The sequence below is a fragment of the Thalassophryne amazonica genome, chromosome 12 (genome assembly GCF_902500255.1).
Source record: "Thalassophryne amazonica chromosome 12, fThaAma1.1, whole genome shotgun sequence".
Taxonomy (NCBI): Eukaryota; Metazoa; Chordata; class Actinopteri; order Batrachoidiformes; family Batrachoididae; genus Thalassophryne; species Thalassophryne amazonica.
Window position 1 is genome coordinate 89,675,197 of NC_047114.1, and position 21,329 is coordinate 89,696,525.

A 21,329-nucleotide genomic window follows, 5' to 3' on the forward strand; every position below is an offset into this window, starting at 1 on the left:
TGTCAGGTTTTTCATCTATCAATTTAGTATTGAGATACATTAGTTGTTAATAGTATCAAAGTCATAATGTTAGTATTTGTCAGTTGTGCTTTGACAGGGTTGATAATACCTATGTGAATCCTTGAGTTCACCTTTTCCCGGTGGCATTTGGTTGTATTCGTAATTGTGCAATATCCCAGAGACAAACATAACAAAACTCAATTTTCTAAGAAATCCCTTCAGGAACTTAATCCGCTCTGTCAGGATTCCACCTCTCAGTAAAGTTGGTCTGTGTGTTGCAGCCGTCACCCCCTTTTGTGTTGGAATCCGTCTTGGCTGTATTGTGTGACGTTCATTCTGTGCTCTCAGACACTTACAAAAGGTTTGCTTCTTTTTAAGCCCTCCTGAAGGTGACCCAGTCTTTTCTTTTTTCTGGATAAGTGGAGACATTGTGAGAAATTGCTTAAATGAGACCCACATTCCACTTTGCTCTAAAAATGACCTTCTTGCAAACAGATATTTAACAACAGTTAAGAAGATATGTGCATATGTGATGCTGATGGCACAGATGGTGTCCTTCTATACCATGCAAAGGGTGTTTCTCAAATGTCTCAGGACTGTAATCCTAATTGAGGTGTAATATTCTGAATATGTAATTCAGCCATTTGGGTATGACGCAAATAATAAAGTAATCAAGTTGTTCCCTCTATGTTCATACAGTAAGTTCAGTCATAAAGGTTTGTGCACGAGTGCAGCTGGCATTGAGTGGCTTAGAGACCCGATCGCTGGGTATATCCATGTTGTTGTGGTGACGATGGAGGTGATCTAAGTGCCTGTTTTTAGTTGGGCTTGCTGGGGCGACAGGCCAGCTGAGCAGATATTTACTACTGCTAACAGACAGGAGTTAGCAGAGACAGTCTGGATTGGAGAGCGGATCAATGCTGGACTCCAGTTCCTCCTAAATCTTAAGTCCGCATACTAAAGTTTGTGCTTTTTTCATGGACTCTCGCATCAAATTTGATGGTGTTCTGATTTTCATTTCGTTATAACGGTAAATTTGAATTGCATTGACAGGGATTTAATATGTTGAGTTACAAGACGGTATAGGCTTTTTGTTTTTGAGTTTTTGTATTAAAGTGAAGGAGATGGACTCAATTGGAGGAGGAGATCTATCTGTCTATAGCTGTCTGTCTGTGTTTGTACTACTCAAATGAAAAAGGTTTATCCAAATTAACTTAGTTGTAATATGTAATATATGCAAGTACAACGTATATGGAATTTTGTGGGGGCCAACACGATAATAGTATTCAAAAGCAAAAATTTACGATACGTTATATCTGCCGACATGAGAAATGACAATGATTCATAACATTTTGTTCTCAAACCTTTATGATGAAGAAAGTCATGCTGCCTTCACTCAGACTTGTTACATCACTCAGGGTGTACCCCGCCTCACGCCCTCTGACTGTTGAAATAAAGAGGCTCTGGCCCCCCTGTTACCGTTAATTGGAGTAAGCAGTTGAAGATGAGTGAGTGAGTAGTTAAAACTTGAATGTACAAGGAACACAGATGCCCACTTGTGATTGTTTTTGTTGACGTATCTGTAATTCTGTCATGGAGACAGAGAAAATTACCCCTGACTATCCCGCTCCCTTTCTGTTGCCACCTATTGCACACAGACAAATGGCTGTACGTTACATTGTAATAAAGCAGAGCCTAACTGCTGCACGCCAGAGCTGCAGTTTACTCTGGCGATGCCTCGTATCTTTTTGGATCACAATCCTCTGCTCCAACATTAGTTCCTCTTCAATCTGTCACTGGAGGTTCAAGCCTTCAGGCTGTGGAATTTTTATCACGTGGAGCGTTTGACTCAGATATTCAGCACACTGACTAAAAACCTACTTAAGCTCACAAAATCTCCACCTTGTGTAAAACTAAAAGATGTAAAATTTATGACAGGTTGTTGACCTATGACCCCTCTTGTACAGCACACATTGTTATTATGATGCATGAAAAATGATGGATTATAAAACAGAGCTTTGCACGCGTACTGCTGTGAGAAATTCCAGCCCTTTTATTTTTAAGTACACTCCATTTCAGGAACACAAAGAGGTTATGATTGAATCTACATGGCAGGCTTAAAGTGCCGCACAATCATTTTATTGTCTTGCCACCGTGTACGTAATATGCAGGAGATTGTCTCATTATATGCCTGCATCTCCTGTGTGTGGAGACATTCTTGTGAAGACAATAACACAATCACCAACATGGTCAACATTTATACCCCAGCAGAATATGATTTTAGAATATATCAGATGATTAGCGAATTTATATATTTTCATGTTAATAAGATTAACACAGTAACTTAAAAATATAACATGGCAGACGCTTGAACTTACACCATATGTACCTTCTGGGGAGTAAATGAGCTGGTGAAATTTTAGCAAAGTTTGCATATTAATGAGGTTGAAATAGTTTCTCTTTTGAACCCAGTGTATGTGTGTGTTTGCTTGTTTGTTCCAATATGAGTTGTTTTGGCTAGTTTCCACCAAGCTGCTCTGTAGATTGGCTCCAGAATTGCCCTTTGATTTGGCAAAGGTGAAGGTCATTGAAGTCAAAGGTCAATCCCAGCAGTCATAGAGGGTGAGGCAGGGTACACCCTGGACGGGATGCCTGTCTATCGCAGGGCATATATTCACAAAAATAGTCCAGTATGTTGCAAGTAGCAGAGGTCTGGACACGTATGGGACTTGTGGGACTTTTGGAGACTTTTTGTTTGACAACAGCCTTGTCTGGGGAAGCGAACCATGATGAACAGGTGTCCTGACCAGGAAGAGTCGCAGACTCTCATCCTTTTCAGGTTATTGTATCTGGGAATAAGGACCGGTTCAGTGGATTTTAAGGACTGTATAGGACTTAGAGTGGAGACCTGAGGTTTGCACCACAATTTACAAAAAATTGAAAATGAAAAGATTGCCTATTTTAGAATGTTTCTAAATATTAAGATTTTTTCTTTTTTAATTTCAAATTTTGACAGTTAAAATGAAACACACAGTCCTTAGTAGTATATAAGAACAATAGGTTGGTACTGTGGTCATCTATTATTGGTGCTCAAGTGGCAAGAAACCCAAATTATGAACAGAACTACAGAGAATCTGCAAGTTATTCAAAACACTGTTTGCCAGATATGCTCTGCATGTACCCATTCATCAGGTCCTGATGAACAATGCACTGAAAATAATTTGGTTGAATGAAGTTTAAATAAAAAAAAAAACAGGCCTGCATCACTAAGCAGCTGGCATGCTATGGAGTTGATGTGGAAATTCATTTCGTGAAGAGCCAGATTTGAGTGACACTGGACATTGTTCATCTTATGAAACCTGAGAATGACTCGTACCTACTTCATCTGTTCTGCGGCCATGACAAGTAAATTTTTCACTGCTGCGCCTCACTCGCAGTAACAGGTTTGGGAACGCCGTGGCATGCCCTGCTTTGGGGGCATTAAGAGGGAAGCAGAATGTGGCGCTATGTTTGGAATCTGAGACGGATCCACTTGCCAGTCTGCACGTTTGTGGCCACCCCTACCCACTGACAGCCTCTCCGTCTCTCCCTTTCCCCCCAGCCTTCCCTTCACGTCATCGTAGCCCGTGTGAACCAAACATCCTTCCTCTCCTCATCGGAGGCAGCATATTAATAGAAAGCAGTGCCGGTGAAAGCTTCTGTTTTTAGCAGGATCACAGCCCACGTCTTTTAGTCTTTTTTTAGTCTTCTCTGTGCATCCTGTTGTATGTGGGTAGAAGTGCTCTCTGATTAATTTCAGGGCACACCCCATTCAAACCGGAGGTCAGTGAACGGCTACTTTGTATGTTGTTAATTTATGTAAAGATTTACTGTTGTGTTCAGTGACAGGAGTGATAGTTGCAGTAGTTACAAACTTTATTCCTAATTATAACAACTAGGTACTAGTACTCAAAGGCGTGAGGACAGTAAAGGCAATGGCATTCTGACATGTGACCCCAGTTATCTTGACTGTCACTCAAATGATTGACCAATGTGTGTGCCACATTTGATCCAAATCAGGCTGAACATCAGATTCCTTGACCTGGACCTTGTCCAAAAGGAATTCTTTAAGGGCAATTTTGGGGTCGACTTTCACTGACATACCAACTTTGTTAGAAATCGGCTAAAGCGCCTGGGTTGTGTAGGTCAGCAAACAGACATTTGATTCATTTTATGAGGAAATGGAGTGGGCCGCGGCCTCAACTTTACCTAAATTCTGGGTCTTTTAGTGAAGCTTAGGGCTAGTGGCCGGCGATCACCTTAGTATTTCTTCTGTTTTTCTTATTGTTTAATGCTGGAAAATTATACAGTATTTCTTGTCTTTATGATGCCTGATTCTGTTTTTTCTTTCTTTAAGGTGCAGCTCCATCCAGAGATGGGAGTTGTATTTGTGCTGATGACCCTCCTGTCCTGTGCACCAACAGCATTTCCTGTATATTCGTTTTGTGAATCGTTCTGTAATTTATGTCCGTAGCATGACCCAGGCAGAGCGTCACCCCTTTGAGTCTGGTCTGCTTGAGGTTTCTTCCTCAGAGGGAGTTTTTCCTTACCACTGTTGCTCTGGGGGTTAGTAAGGTTAGACTTTACTTGTGTGAAGCGCCTTGAGGCAACTCTGTTGTGATTTGGTGCTATATAAATGAAAATAAAATAAATTGAAATTGAGACAGACAGCCCACCACCACATCTGTGCCAAGTTTGACCAGACAATAAGCTGAGGGCAATTCCAGAACCCACCGTCATATGTGTACTGCATTTGGTGGATTTCAGAGTGAAAAAAAGAAATAAAAAAAATCAACATTTTGACATTTGATTCAAATGACCTTGACCTTTGTCATACACATACCAAGTTTGGTTAAAATTGGCCAAAGGGCCCAGGACGAGCAGGGCAACAAACAGACATGTAAACAAACTTTGAAGCTTTACCTCCATTGACCTTGTCCTTTGCCAAAATAGACCCTTTAGGGTAAGTCTGGGGTCAACCTATGTGCACAGAGCGCGTTAGGTGGAAAATGACCCAAGTACCTCAAAGGAGTAGTCTAACAAAGAAAGTTTCTCCAAAGATAGTACACTGAAAAAAGAGAATGTTTGAACCAACTTAAAAAAGTGTTACAATTTGTAAAAAAAAAAAAACCTGAATGAATAAAGTTGTTTGAACTTAAGTTTGAAAGTTAAATCAACTCTAACTTACAAACTTAAGTTCAAACAACTTAATTCATTCAGGTTTTTTTTACAAATTGTAACACTTTTTTAAGTTGGCTCAAACATTCTCTTTTTTCAGTGTATGAGTTTGGTATTTTATACAGATACCCCTCACAGTTTTCAGAGAACAAGCTGCCATCTGAACTCTCTCACCATCCATCAACCCAAGAACTACTTGAACCTGGTGCTATGACTTCCCAGGGTTCCATCACCATAATTGTGGCTGTTGTTTTGACAAAGTCCATGACTGCACAGCAGACGCTTCACTTTGATATCTGTTAGCGTATGTCTCAAAACGTTGGAAAAATGCATGCTGGGGTGAAAAGACGGTGAAGGATGTTCGACAAGTGTTAACCTGCCTTCATCCTTCTTAGAGACACACAGTCAATAGAAGCGCCTCTTATCAAAGATGTATACAGTATTTTAGCATTTTGTCTTCATTCATTACCTCAGCTACTGTATGTTTAGCAAATAAAAGCATTCAGCTTTGTGAACTGTTGGAATAGGCTCCAGGAATGACTTGAAAAAAAATCAAACAGGGTGCTGGTGGTTTGGTTCTGACGAGGCTTTTCTTTAACACCCCTTTGATTGTCTCACAGGCTCTAAATTTCATCCGTGCCAACTCTGTGCCAACGAGAGCTTTGACCATCGTGAATTACCTTCCCACTCTGTTCAATCAAGCTGAAGCCACCTGCTTAAATTGGGCGTCGTGGTGATGTTGATCATCTGCAAGCTGCACTGAGCGTCTGGAGCCTGACAGGAATCTCCGTGTTGGCAGAGCAGTCTCTGCCGTAATTCCGCGCCCTTGTATGGCCAGTATGTTCAGATGGAAGGCAGAGATATAGAGTTTGGAGAACAGACATCACGTTTGCTCAAGCTGGTTGCATCTGCACCAGTTTTATTGACCTCATGCGATAATTGACAGGAAATCATGTGCTGTCTCGTAGTATTGCACTGAAATTGATTTACATAGATGGTATACAATAAACTTGAATATTTCTATCGCTGATTTGCTGATTGCTAGTTTGTAAAGGCTTTGCTTCTATTTAATCAAACCCTAATACACCTGTTTGGTGTTGATGTTGATTTTGCAGACTTCCACAGATTTTATTGGGTGGCATTTAGTCCAAGTTGTTTCTTGATTTTGGCATAGGAATAAATATTACATAGTCACCAAAAGCCTTGTTTCCACCCAGCGGTCCGGGTCGTTTCAGCACGGTACGAAACGCTATTTTGTGCATTTCTACATTCAGATTTAGGGACGGGTACCACAATAACCGACTGTAAGTACCACTTTTTTTAAAGCACCTTTTGCTTGCGGTACCAAAATAATGGAACAGTAACAAAATGGAGGCGCTAATCCATTGCTGTGCATTGATTGACTCAGCAGCAAAAGCTAAAGCTACACTACAAAGTGGCACACTAAAATTAACAACATATATCATTATTTAGGAGGGTCCACATAAATACAGAGGGGCAGTGTGACATCTACAGACCCTATATTTCTTTTCAGTGAAGTCCTCACACGACCATTCATACAGTTCGGCTTACATGGTTTCAAATATTAAAACCATTCACGACTGAGTAAATGGTAAAAGGACTGCATTTATATAGCGCTTTTCCATATGCATCAGATGCTCAACTCGCTTTACAATAATGCCTCACATTCACCCTGATCTCAGGGTACTGCCATACAAGGTACTCACTACACACCAGGAGCAACTAGGGGATTAAAGACCTTGCCCAAGGGCCCTTAGTGATTTTCCGGTCAGGCTGGGATTTGAACTGAGGATCCTCTGGTCTCAAGCCCAATGCTTAACCACTAGACCATCACCTCCCCAAGGTGAATAAATATAAAGTCTTAATCTTACATGTTACATCATTTCAACCAGATTCATCATCACAGCCTGACAAAAGCTATTATCCACATTAGACGCCCTTGTTTTGGAAGACGACATCTGGAAAGTCTCTAATTCTGTATCATGGAAAGAATAAATGCAGTGTTTTTAAAGAAGTCCCTCTGTGTTTGTCTTCTCTGGGTGTGTTTCCCAGCCTGAACCAGAGGACACCAGCACTTTGTCCCACCAACAAGAAGAAAAACTACTTATTTTAAAAGCTAAAAACTTCACAGTGCTCCATTTATTCATGGCAGTGTTCACCACAGTAGCCCTCATCTCTTCAGCATTTTGCTCACGATGAAAATAAATCTCATTAATGATACACCGAGACAAAAAAAAGTTTGTTACGCTGTGTGGATTCCATGTGAACGAAACGGAAATACAGTTCAAAACTTATGTCAAAACCTATGCAGAATGCCTAAACCATAGACCAGGGGTATTCAACTCGTTCCAGAAAGGGCCGAGAGGGTATAGGTTTTCTTTGCAACCACCCACTCTGCCAGGTGATTTCACTGATTAACATCACTTTGAGTAGATAGAATCTTGTTAATCAGTGAAATCACCTGGCAGAGTGGGTGGTTGCAAAGAAAACCTGCACCCTCTTGAGCCCTGTGTTGAACAAGTGGAATACCTCTGCCATAGACTGTGTAAACCCATTTCCTTGTGGACGGGGCAGGGCCGTGCGATGGTGTAGACACTCTTGATGACGTGCATGTTGATGTCTACCATGCTCCACCTACCAAACACTGGGTACTACTGGCAGTGGAAATGCAAGCCAAGCCATGTTTAACCGTTCCAAACTGTATCGTATCGTGTCATACAGACCCGGACCGCTCAGTGGAAACTATCTGAGGTGAAGCAGTTGACATCTTGCAACATCAATTCTCCTCCATCTTCATCCACTCGATGTTCTCTATCCCTCCACCCCATCAGGCGAGAGACTAGAACTGGAAACTAGAGTCATTGATTTTGTCCTTTTTCATTATTTCATGTTTAGTTTTTGTTTTCAATTCAGTTCGACTGCAGTTTGATGAGTGAAGAGAAGGAAAATGAGTGCTGATGTGTACAGAGTGTAAACACGTGAATCCGACTCAACTTTAGACCTGCTTTTTTTTTTGTTGTGTTGTTGTTTTTGGCAGTCTATGGTGCAATTTCTGTGTTTCATAACATCGCCTGCACCTGACCACTACTCATGTAACACCAGATGGTTAACTAAACGTCCTACTTATCCATCGTGTGCACTTGTTTTGACAACGACAAACCGTGTTGGTTATAACATAGCAACAACACTTGGACAAAGTGTAAGTAACTGAAAAAAGAAGCAAATACTCATATTTAAACTAGCTGAATATGCACACAGAAGCTGCTGAAGCAAAAACTGAAAACCTTCTGTAAAAGCTCCGAACACGAAGCACTGATCTTGATTCAGCAGCAGCTGGGTCACTTTATGTCTGTGCTGATTATTTTCTGTTACAAAAGAACCAAGCTGATGCTGGATCTTAAATTTCACTATAGAGGAAATCAGAATATTGTCAGAGATGTCTGTCAGAACAAGACTTTAATTCTCAAACACAGGAGGGAATTTGCCTTTTGTTGAGTATTAACTTCTAATTTCTGTTGGTTTTTTTGTTCCAGCTCTTCCATGTGGCGTACGTTCTTATAAAGTTTGCTAATTCTCCTCGCCCTGACCTTTGGGTGCTGGAGCGCTCTGGTGGACCATGGGGAGAACCTACAGCCCGTGGCAGTATTTTGCACGTGAGTTCCCATTTTAGGTTACTTGTACATATTTTGCTGTATGTTAGTTGTGTTGGGATTCAAATGTTGAACCGTTATCACCTCACTTGTAGTGCCAGCAGATAACTGAAACAATCGTTCAAATGATGAAGCAAGAGCCAAATTTGGCACAAATATTCCTTAGACATTACTCTTTTGAAAAAAAACTGACTGGCCACTTGAATTTTAATAGGCGGCCAGGTTGGGGTCCAAATGAGGAATTACACAGGGGTCAAAAATTAAAAATGTTCCAATCATATTAAAAACTATACCACATTATTTGTCTGATCATAAAGAGTCCAAAAAGGTATACAGTGGTCCCTCTTTTATCGCGGGAGTTAACGTTCTAAAAATTGCCCGCGATATGCAAAATCTGCGAAGTGGCCAGCGTTATTTTTTACAATTATTATAGATGTTTTAAAGCTGTAAAACCCCTCACTACACACTTTATACACTTTTCTCAATCAGGCATGAACATTTTCTCACTTTTCTCTCATGTGTAAACACTCTCAAAGTTCAAACCTTAGTAGAAAAATAAGACCAACCTTTTTTCAGGCCCAAACATTTGTTTGAAAAATAAAAATAGAACGTTTTCCTATAAATAATTATGATGGCTTTTAGAACTAATGAATTTAATTTTAACAATCAACGTATGAGGTTGGACACATAAGAAATTATTAATAGTGACTGACCAGTATTTCACAGTTCCTCTGATCGCGCCTCTTCGTCCTGGCGCCGCTGCGCTGTCACGTCTTTTTCCACTGACTCACACCTCGCTGCAGGTGTCTTTTTCCGAGTGTAGAACACAGTTATGGGTAGTTGTTGGCACTGTTTTTTCTTCTGGGCGAGAAGATTCTTATAAACAGACACACAGAACACAATGCGCGTGCTCTCCCTTCGCGGTGTTGCGACCGGCTGCTTGATGAGGCTGCGAAACACAATGCACTGTAAAAAAAAGCATGCAAAATTGGACTAAAAAAAATCCGCGAAACAGTGAGGCCGCGAAAGGTGAACCGCGTTATAGCGAGAGACCACTGTAGTTTGGATTATCTACGACTGAATGTTCTGGAGTTATGGGGTAAAAACAGCAAGAATGGTGACAAAGGTCAGTTTCAGTTTGTACAGGTGTCAAAAGTTAAAATTACTCCAATTTTGGTAAAAAGTGGTGTAAATTATTGGTTGAGCTAATAGGATTAATAAATGGAATAGTTTTGACAAGTGCCAAATGCTTGGTCACCAAAGTAAAGGTCAAACAATGTCGACGTCCATTGGATTTCTATGACATGTGACATATGTTACCCCAAAACATGATAACTAAGGATGACACAGGGTGCAAACCATTTCTTTTTGTAACCCTATTAACTCAACCAGTAATAATTCTTGCTGTTTTTACCTCATAACTCCAGGACATTCTGTCGTAGCTAGCCCAAATTATACCTTTTTGGAATCTTAATGATCAGTCAAATAATGTGGTATATTTTTCAATATGATTGGAGCATTTTTTATTTTTGACCCCTGTGTAATTCCTCAATTGACCCCTACCTGGCTGCCTATTGAACATTGAAGTGGCCAGTCGTTTTGCCAAATTTGGTGCTTGCGTCACCATTTGAACAATTTCACTCAGTATTCTGTTATCTGCTGCACTGTTGAGTCAGTATCATATGAAAAATCAGCAACTCCCTCAGCTGTCTTTATTCAGTCATTCAGTCATTGTGAATACCCTCTTATTTCAGTTAAGGGTCCTGGGGGCAGGGGTGCCACCATGGAGTTTGGGCCCCATGAAAATAAGTCTTACTAGGCCCCCTGTATTCAGCCGCGAGGCCAGTGGAAAATGTTTCTACTGTTTTACATAAAACTGTGCATTTTAATGATATTTTTGACTATCATTCCCATATTTGTGAAAAGAAAATGTGATTCGACAGTTACCTGGTAGGTGACGCACTGAAAATACAATGAAATTCATTTAGATTCAATTATTTGGCGCAAGACTGATGCTAGTCTATACTGACAAAAATACATATATGAGGCTGGTTGTTGGTATTTAATCTTCTGATTTCCAGAAAATGCAAATATTTCTCTGATTGGATTGAGAGCAATCACCCAGTCTGCACGCAGTGGAAATGTTCTCTGTTCTTATTGCAAAGCAGGGAGATGACAGTCCCAAACATTATATTTCAGTGATAGCTTATGCTTTTTAAACCACTCATTCTCATTCAAACAATCATTCTGAAATAACTATAGACTATAGGCTTTTTTTAAATTTAGGACAGTTTTTTTTATTCTTTAATGTTTTTTCTCCATAATAATCACTTAATTCAACTCACAGCTGCTCACCTCCTGGGCGAGGTGTTCCTGCTATTCCTGGGCTTGTTCAGGTCGGGGCGGGGGGACTGACAGACGTGCTGCTGCTCCTAACGTGTCTGTGCGGAACATGAGTCAGAGCAGAGTTGTTTGCTAAATGTTTGCCTGCATTGATTATTTAACTAAAACAACAGTGAAATGTATAAATTCAGAGTTTTCTTCAGAAATATGAGCTGAGCTAAATAGTCTGTCCCTGCGATCGATGGGTGAGAGATGTGGTACACCTTGGGCCGGCTGCCCGTCCATCACAGGACCCCAACTCCCCTTATTGCTGTGTAAAATAGTCCAATCACTCTGGATTGTATTTTCTTTCTATGCCTATCAAAGTATTCATTTACTCTTTTAGTTAGTTTTGTTGAACATTAAGTGCCGAACTTCAGAGTTGTCACTGGCCTCTTGGTGGCATCACTGTCTACATACAGTCATTTTAAACATAATTAGTATGTAAAGCCACAATGCAAACCTTTTTCTAAATATAAACTTTGCACTCCAGACTTGCTACGTTGGCATTTCTCCGAGTTATGATGTCCAATATATGAGCTGCACATGTGCACGCAACTTGCCAGGAAACAGGTGTGATTCACTCATCACATTTACAGTCCATTTGTCATCATTCCCACTTATTCCCTTTTAATATTTTTTACATCCACATGTGGCGGAATTGTTTTCAGTCCTGTGTGTCTGTGTGTGTTTGATTGAAATAACTACATTTTTTTATACAATTTATGGGACATTTGGTTAAATGGTTGAATGTCAGCCAAGGCCAAAATTTATTTTAATGTTCATAAAATCAATTGTAAGTCAAGGTCAAATGACAAGGGGAAATATTACTATAAAAACAAAGTAAAGCGTCTTGTTTTGTTCTGTCAGATTCGAAGCACGAGTGCATTGAACGATTTGCAAAACAGCCCAATGGACGTATCTTGAGAGACGACGATCAGCTGTGCACCACAGAATACTCACGGATTGTCCCATTGGAGAATGGAGAGGTACAATAAAAAGAAGTAAAATCATACCAAACCGTTTGAAGAAAAAAAAAACTGTCAGAAAATACAGTGAAGAAGAATCTGTGTGAAGTCCCTGCTGTGTCATGCAGATTGTGGTGTCGCTGGTCAACGGTCGGCCGGGATCCAGAAACTTCACCTACTCACCCGTTCTGCAAGACTTTACAAAGGCCACCAACATCCGCCTTCACTTCCTGCGAACCAGCACGTTGCTGGGACACCTCATCTCCAAGGCCCAGAGAGACCCGACCGTCACACGCAGGGTACAGCACCCTAACACCTCACACATACTTACGTACTTAGGTTTGCCATTTGCTACCTTTCTGCTGAAACAGTTGCACATGAACCTGCTTTGTCATATTCGCACATTGGAGCTATAAGGCCACATCTGCTTCTCACTGGGGTGAAGCTGCCTGCCAAGAGTTTTTCCGAGTGCTCCCCACAGGATGCTTGTCTGGAAAACTGGAGTAACACTGCATTAGAGACACAGCTAACATTCTAAATAACTTTAATTATAAAGTAACGCAATGATTAATTCATTAATTTATTTTTTCCTTTTTTTTTTTGTTTTTTTATATATTCACACACAGAGTTGTATGCAAAAGTTTGGGCACCCCTGATAATTTTCATGATTTTCCTTTATAAATCATTGGTTGTCTGGATCAGAATTTTCAGTTAAATATATCATATAGCAGATGAACACACTGATATGTGAGAAGTGAAATGAAGTTTCTAGTATTTACAGAAAGTGTCCAATAATTATTTAAACAAAATTAGGCAGGAGCCTAAATTAGGGAGGAGCTCGGAGTCGAGCCGCTGCTCCTCCACGTCGAAAGGAGTCAGTTGAGGTGGCCTTGGGCATCTTTCCGGATGCCCCTGGACGCCTCGCTGGAGAGGTGTTCCGGGCACGTCCCATTGGGAGGAGGCCCTGGGGAAGACCCAGGACACGCTGGAAGGATTACATCTCTCGGCTGGCTTGGGAACGCCTTGGGGTTCCCCCGGAGGAGCTGGGGGAGGTGTGTGTGGATCGGGAGGTCTGGGCGGCTTTGGTTGAGCTGCTGCCCCCGCGACCCGACTCTGGATAAAGCGGAAGAAAATGGATGGATGGATAGGCAGGTGCATAAATTCAGGCACCCTTGTCATTTTATTGATTTCAATACATTTAGCACTAATTATTGGAACACAAAATTGGTTTGGTAAGCTCATTGACCCTTGACCTCGTTACACAGGCGAATCCAATCATGAGAAATGGTATTTAAGGTGGCCATTTGCAAATGTTTCCCCTCTTTGCATCTCTTCTAATGAGTGGCAACATGGGAGCCTCTAAATAGCTCTCAAATGAACTGAAAACAAAGATTGTTCAACATCATGGGTTAGGGAAAGGATACAAAAAGCTTTCTCATAGATTTCAGTGGTCAGTTTCCACTGTGAGGAACATAGTGAGGAAATGGAAGACCACAGGGACAGATAGTTAAGGCCCGAAGTGGCAGGTCAAGAAAAATCTCAGATAAGCTGAAGTGAAGATGGTGAGAACAGTCATAGTCAACCCCCAGACCCACTCCAAAGACCTACAACATGATCTTGCTGCAGATAGTGTCTCTGTGCATCGTTCAACTATACAGCGCACTTTGCACAAAGAGATGCTGTATGATGCTGTAATGTAGAGGAAGCCTTTTCTGCATACACACCACAAACAGAGTCACTTTAGGTATGCTAAAGCACATTCAGACAAGTCAGCTTCATTTTGGAATAAGGTGCTGTGGACTGATGAAACTAAAATTGAGTTATTTGGACATGACAAGGGGCGGTATGCATGTCTAAAAAAACACAGCATTCCAAGAAAAACACTTGCTACCTACAGTAAAATTTGGAGGTGGTTCTGTCATGCTGTGTGGCTGTGTGGCCAGTGCAGGTACTGGGAATCTTGTTAAAGTTGAGGGTCACATGGATTCCAGTCAATATCAGCAGATTCTTGAGAACAATGTTCATGAATCAGTGACAAAGTTGAAGTTGTGCCGGGGCTGGATCTTTCAACAAGACAATGACCCTAAACACTGCTCAAAATCTACTAAGGCATTCATGCAGTGGAACAAGTACAGTGTTCTAGAATGGCCATCTCAGTCCCCAGTCCTGAAAATTATTGAAAATCTGTGGTGTAATTTTAAACGGGCTGTTCATGCTCGGAAACCAACAAACCTGAGATGTTTTGTAAAGAAGAATGGCCCAAAATACCTTCAACCAGAATCCAGACTCTCATTGGAAGCAATAGGAAGCGTTTAGAGGCTGTTATTTCTGCAAAAGGAGGAACTACTAAATATTGATGTATTTTTTCTGTTGGGGTGCCCAAATTTATGCACCTGCCTAATTTTGTTTAAAGAATTATTGCACACTTTCTGTAAATCCTATGAACTTCACTTCTTAAATATCAATGTGTGTGTGTGTGTGTGTGTGTGTGTGTGTGTGTGTGTGTGTGTGTGTGTGTATATATATATATATATATATATATATATATATATATATATATATATATATATATATATATATATATATATATATTCATGTATATGTTGGCCTTTTGGTCTTGGTGGAGGATCCGTTTTGCTGAGTTCCCCTCCAGTTGGTGATTGTTTTTCAGTCAATGGATTTTAAGTTAAATGATTAATCTGTGCTGTACTTCTTTGTGCAGTCGCCTAACTTTGTTTGTTATAAAGTAAAAGCTTCATGTGTGATAGACTTCAGGGTGAAACTTTATCGGGATTGTTGCCTGAGAGCTTATTCATGGTTTTTATGCCATACATGACTCTTTCATCACTTTGTGGAACACACTGATTCACCGCGGGTTAAACAGGTGCAGCTCTGTTTGTTCTGCTGTGGATGATCTTGATTTGCTCTAACAGCCGTGTCTTTGATAACAGTTTTTCATATTTGTTTGCAGTATTACTATAGCATCAAAGACATCAGCGTCGGCGGGCGCTGCGTTTGCCACGGGCATGCGCAGGTGTGCGGTGGGCGTAACCAGGACAACGCTAACAGGTTAATAATCTTTGTCTGCTCTTTGTGAGTGCAGAGAGTTCAGGTTGTAACTTATTAATTTGTACAGTCACTTGGCTTCATTTATTTCTATTTATTCATTGACAGAGCTGAATAGTCTTTCTGTGCGCTGTGCACGAGCGATGCAGTAATTCTGACAAAAGACTAACAAACAAAACCCAAAATAATAAATGCAGACGAATCCTGTGGGAAATGTTTGCAGATTATGGTTGCAGGCTTATATTGACTTGGCCAATGAACTGTCAAACGCTAATGTAAACTGTAACTGTATATACTGATCTCACCATTAGGTGGCAGATTATAGTAGACAGTCTGATTATAGGCTTTAAATAAAAGTTGAAAGTGCATCATTTATAACAAAGTGCTGTCATGAAATGCAACAAAAAACAGAAACCTTGTCAAGTCATATTTATGTGTTACTTGAATGTTTTATATGCCATATTTATTTATTATTTCTGCCAAAGTGGTTCAGTTGGAGGTGATGTAATCAACTACAATTAACATTTGTTTATTATTTAATTTGTTTCTTTTTTTCTTTTTGCAATATTACACAAAATGTATAAAGTGATCTGAATAAAATGAGGTGGATTCAATTTCGTTATGAATTTAAATCAAGAAGCAGATCCTGACTTTGATCTTGATTGCTGCAGCTTTGATCCTACTTCATTTGATTACATAATCAAAGGATTTAGGATAAACCTAATCATGATTGAAGTTCAGACATAAACACCATAAGTTAGGGACATGATTGAATGTAAGTAATCATGATAAAAGATGAGGGTTCAGGATCAAAGTTCAGCAATCATGATCGAAGATCATTGATCACAGAAAGTTTTCCCACAGAAATATAGAAAATCATAGAATTAAAGTAAGCTGCTACATTCTAAAACTCAAAACAACACAGTTATGCCTCCACACGACCCTGCAGAAAGGATTTTGAATTAATTTAGCCATAAACGAAAAAAAAATATATGAGGGATGTGGTCAAGTGAGATTTGAAGTGAACAGGGCCTGTGTGTGTGTGTGTGTGTGTGTGTGTGTGTGTGTGTGTGTGTGTGTGTGTGTGTGTGTGTGTGTGTGTGTGTGTGTGTGTGTGTGTGTGTGTGTGTGTGTGTGTGTGTGTGTGTGTGTGAGAGAGGCGAGAGAGAGAGACAGACAGAGAGAGAGAGCATGAGAAATATACTAAGTCAGACAAATAAGATGTTACATTCTAAAGCTCAAATAACTTGGTCACATGTCCTCAACCCTACAGAAAGGATTTTGCATAAATGTAGCCATAAGCTGACACTTCTTCCTAATCAATTACTTAAAGCTGATGCGAGTCTGAGCATCACTAAATCAACCTGTCTTGTCTCCTGCGCTATTAGACTCCAGTGCGAGTGTCAACACAACACCTGTGGTGAGTCATGTGACCGCTGCTGCCCAGGCTTTCACCAGAAACCGTGGCGTGCTGCAACCATCGACAACCCCAACGAGTGCCAGCGTAAGAGTGCACGCACTGTAAACACTCCGACGCTAATCTGACATGCCCTGCTGCTGCATCAATATGTTATACCTGTTGATGTTGTGTTCTAGACTCAGTGAAGAGCGGCGTGGACTCGTGTCAGTTTAACATCTAGTTTCAGTTTAACGCCACAGACACATGCAGTTAGCTTGGGCCAGCTGGAATCCCCTGAACTGTTGTCAAGATTCTATCATCATGAAATACAGTACGAGCTTCCTGCAGCCACAAAAGCAGAAAGATAAGGAAGACTTTTAATCCAGTCACTGTAGTCGTGGTGGAAACATTCAGAGCTGTTGTAGACACTGAGGGAAGAGAGGAAAGGAAGAGGATGTGCTTTCTTGTTTCAGCTTGGATTTTATAGTTTCCTGTAACAACCAGACCCACCCCACACCTTTCTGGAGAATAAGTAGCTTAAGGTGCTTAAATGCAGACAGGAGAGTCATCGGTCATTTGATGAGAAATGTGGAATATATTTCTGTGTGTCTTGGGGGGGGTTTCCTCCTCAGCTTGCCACTGTTTCTCCCATGCCTTCGACTGTTATTATGACCCGGAGGTGGAAAAAAGGGGAGCAAGTTTAGACACCTTCGGCAGGTACGACGGAGGAGGAGTGTGCATCAGCTGCCAGGTATGAAGTACACATCAAGTCTAAACTGATTCCCATCTGTGTGAGGTTGCTGGGTCTCTCTTTTTACAGAGCTCATTTTGTTTTATGTTTTGTTGTTGTGTTTGCAAAACTACTGCACACATTTTGACAAAATTTTCACCACAGATAGATATTAGGCATTGGAACACTCCATTAAATTTTGGAGGTGATCCAGATCTGGATTTGAGATCAAAATTGAATTTTATATAGGCTTTGAAGGATTACGTCAAAAGTACTTTACAGATTCTCACCAGATTTGCACCACAGATAGATATTAGGCCATGGAAGACTCCATTGAATTTTGGAGGTGATCCGGATCCCGGTTGGCGGACGTCAGAAATCTCCATTTGCTCTTGTTTATTGTGTTATTTTATGGAAGCAAACCTGAAGCAGATCAGACTTTCTATTGTCTTTGAAGCAACAAAGAACCTTTTTTATGGCCTTGCAATAAATATAATGTTATTGGTATTTGCAACCTGTGCTAGACAGCATGGCATCTTAGTGGTGGGCATTGTTGCCTCACAGCAAGAAGGTGATGGGATCACTTCCCACCTGTTCCTTTCTTTGCCGAGTTCACATATCCTCCCCACATGGTTTCCCTCCAGGTGCTCCGACTTCTTCCCACTTCCAGAGACAGGCAGGTTGGGTGAATTGGTGACTAAATTGACCGTAGGCGTGTACTAGGATAGGCTCCAGCCTCCGTGACTCTTGACTGGAGTAAGTCAGTGTAGAAAGTGAATGAACCTTTGCTGCTCTTTAATATGTGGTGCACGGAAGATTGATTTATGCACGTAGAGTTTGGGTTGGGCAACATAGTGGCTTTATGGGTAGCACTGTTGCCTGGCAGTCAGAAGGTCCCAGGTTCACCTCCCGCCCTAGTCCTTTCTGTGTGGAGTTTGCATGTCCTCCCTGTGTTCGCATGGGTTCCCTCCAGGTTCTCCGGCTCCCTTCCACTTCCAAAGACATGCGGGTTAGGTGAACTGGAGACTCTCAGTTGACCATAGGTGTGAGTGAAAGTGAATGAGTTTGTCTGTCTATGTGTGTGTGTCAGTCCCGTGATACACTGGTGGCTTGACCAGGGTGTATCCTGCCTCTTGCCCAACCGCCAGGATGAATGGATTGATGGAATTGGATTTCCCTGATCCCATTACAGATAAATTCCCAGATGTTATATATGCATGAAGAGCTCTGCACTTGTCACTCAGACCTGACACAGCTTAATATTTTTTGTAGATATTCGGTAATATTTGTGAAGGATTCAGAAGTATTTCTTGATGTTAAAACCGTTTCACCACAGAGCCATATCCATGATGCATTTACGCATTAGATACGTTTTTTACGGTTCAGCAGTATAAGCTTACTGCTACGTTGAAGTGACTTTATAATGACTCACTTCCAGAAAAGGTATCATCAGTAGCTTGACAATTACAGGATACTGTCCACCACAGCAGAAGAGCACTGAAGAACAAAGCTGTGACAGACACTTCACTGGGGGGAAACAGCGCTTCAGTGATTTTATTTGACTGAACAGCAGTCCAAAGGGAAGAAAAAACACGCCACATACTGTCTTCCCATGTAATTATTTTAATTTGTGTTGTTTGGTATAATATGCTGCACAGAATAGAGTCTTCTGTTTATCACCCATATTTTTCTTCCTCAGTTCTTATCTGTGCGTTACTGTATGTGTCAAATATTTTTGTGTGATAAAGCACAACACTGATGGAGTGAACTGTGAGCGATGTCGTGAAGGTTTCTACCGACCTTATGGAGTACCTCCCGAATCTCCTGCTGGATGCATTGGTGATGTTAAAAATTGTTTGTCTCTGGCATAAGCTTGAAATGACCAAACAGACCAAAGGAGGAGGAGTGTACCAAACCACGCAAACACACCACATAATTTTATATTAGATATTTCTTTCTTAGTTAACTAACTCAGTGTAGTTCATTTGAGGTCAGTGTCATCCCGAGGCTTTGACATTGTTTTTGTAATTTTCACACCTGGGCTGGAGTTTATCCTCAGATTCCACAGTACAAGTGCAAAAGACTCTATGACTTCCCCTGGACATTTCCAGACGTTTAATTTAGGTAAAACAGGATTTGTGTATTTATTTATTTATACATGAAAATTATATTTTTATTTAAAGACCCAAAAACTATGTTTCAGATTTATTTCAGACAATGTCTGAAAACCTCACCTTCGATTCCTTAACATATTATCATAAATTATTAGTGAAAAAAAAATGTCAAGCTTAATTTTGAAAACTTGCAAAACACCCCCTGGGGACTGTGTTCCCATACCCCTATTGGGAAAACATTATATAAATTCGTAATTGTTACAATATCTGCAATCAGGTTCCAAATTATATTGGGAAAGGTGACTGATTTAATTCTGGTACATTATAAATTCAACTTGCTGATACTTCAAACATGCTTGGTGTTGGTAATCTATCCTAGCAAGCAATTTACTTTCATTGTGTAGTGTGTTGTCTGAATCTATCTCTCTGTGGTACATTCACATCGTGTGAAGTGTTTTAAAATAATATTTTAACAATAATAATAAAAAAAACAAAAACAGATGACCTGTGTTGCTATAATGCATTGCCTACCCCAAGGCTTTTTGAAGTCTCCCGAAGTACAGGACAAACGTAGGACAAAGTGCTTTTATCCTTACTGCTACAGTAGTGCAATGGTTGAAAAGTGGTGGAATTAAGCTGGTTTGTGTCAGAACCCTTTGATATCTAAGTCATCAAATCCACAAACCTGTTCATTTCAAAAATACATTATTTTCTTGCAAATACTTCTGTGTTCTGTTGACATACAATTATTTGCCTACACTCATTATGGCTGTTAATGTCGTATCAGTATTGGACTTTCAGTTAATGCTTTGAAGTGTTATTTTTCGAGGCAGAGTAACTAAACAATATACTAATATTCAGACATGGCAAGGCCTCTTAACGTCCTATTAGTGAACATGAATGACTACAACGGGCAGCTTCTCTGTGCCAACATTAAAAAACTAGTAGTTCAATGCTAATCTGAGAAAGAGAATTGACACAGATTTCTTGCAGCTGTTTCTAAACAGCTACAGGTTCCAAGACCATCATTGTTCAAACAATTGTACATTAGTACAATCAGGGGATTTAGCTATTTTGCTAAGGTCTGGAAGAAAACCTGAACTTTCACCCACTGCTTGGAGGAAGTTGCTTTAGATGGTCAGAAACAACCTGGGAACCACCAAGTCAAAGGTCTGTCATGACCTGGCAGCTGCTGGAACACCAGTGTCACCACTGTGTACAGTCAAGCAAGTGTTACATTACCATGGACATCATGTTACCATCCAAGAAAGAAGCCCCTGTTCCAAAATCAACATGTTGGAGCTCAGCTAAAGCTTAGAGCTAACCACATCATCAAAGAAAAAGACCTTCAGGAAGAAAGCTTCATGATTGTGATGTTTGACCATAATGACTAGAGGTATATTTGGAGGGTTAAGGTGAGATATTCAACCTAAATAGCACCGACTGCAGCAGTGGTGGTTAGAGCACCGAGCTGTTTAGATGTTTGGCTGATAAAGTGGATGTCATGGTGAGGAAGGAAGACTACCTCAGCAAATTCTTTAATCCAGTAGCTAGCTAGGCTGTTAACATTAGGAAACAACTGAGTATTTCAATCGGGCAATGACCCTAAACACTCGTCTAAACTGGTTGTGGAATGTCTGCGTGGGTGGTTGCCAATCAGGATACAGAGCGGTTCTGTAGTGTGGTAAATGCGGTGATGGGCAGAACCAGTATAGACTTCAAGACTTGACTTAAATTCACCTTCGTATGTAAATTTGACCCTGTGTTGATTTCAAGAAACCC

At 40.6% G+C, this 21,329-nt stretch overlaps 1 protein-coding gene across 1 annotated transcript in view; it reads left to right on the forward strand.

Moving 5' to 3' along the window:
- The window catches only part of LOC117521102 (laminin subunit alpha-3-like), a 243,840-nt gene that overhangs the window by 22,387 nt on the left and 200,124 nt on the right, over positions 1-21,329 (forward strand). The window contains 8 exon segments of the mRNA XM_034182417.1: positions 8,772-8,846; positions 8,849-8,891; positions 12,141-12,259; positions 12,367-12,537; positions 15,210-15,307; positions 16,693-16,808; positions 17,336-17,454; positions 19,182-19,272. Of these exon segments, the coding sequence (XP_034038308.1) occupies positions 8,772-8,846; positions 8,849-8,891; positions 12,141-12,259; positions 12,367-12,537; positions 15,210-15,307; positions 16,693-16,808; positions 17,336-17,454; positions 19,182-19,272 (832 nt within the window).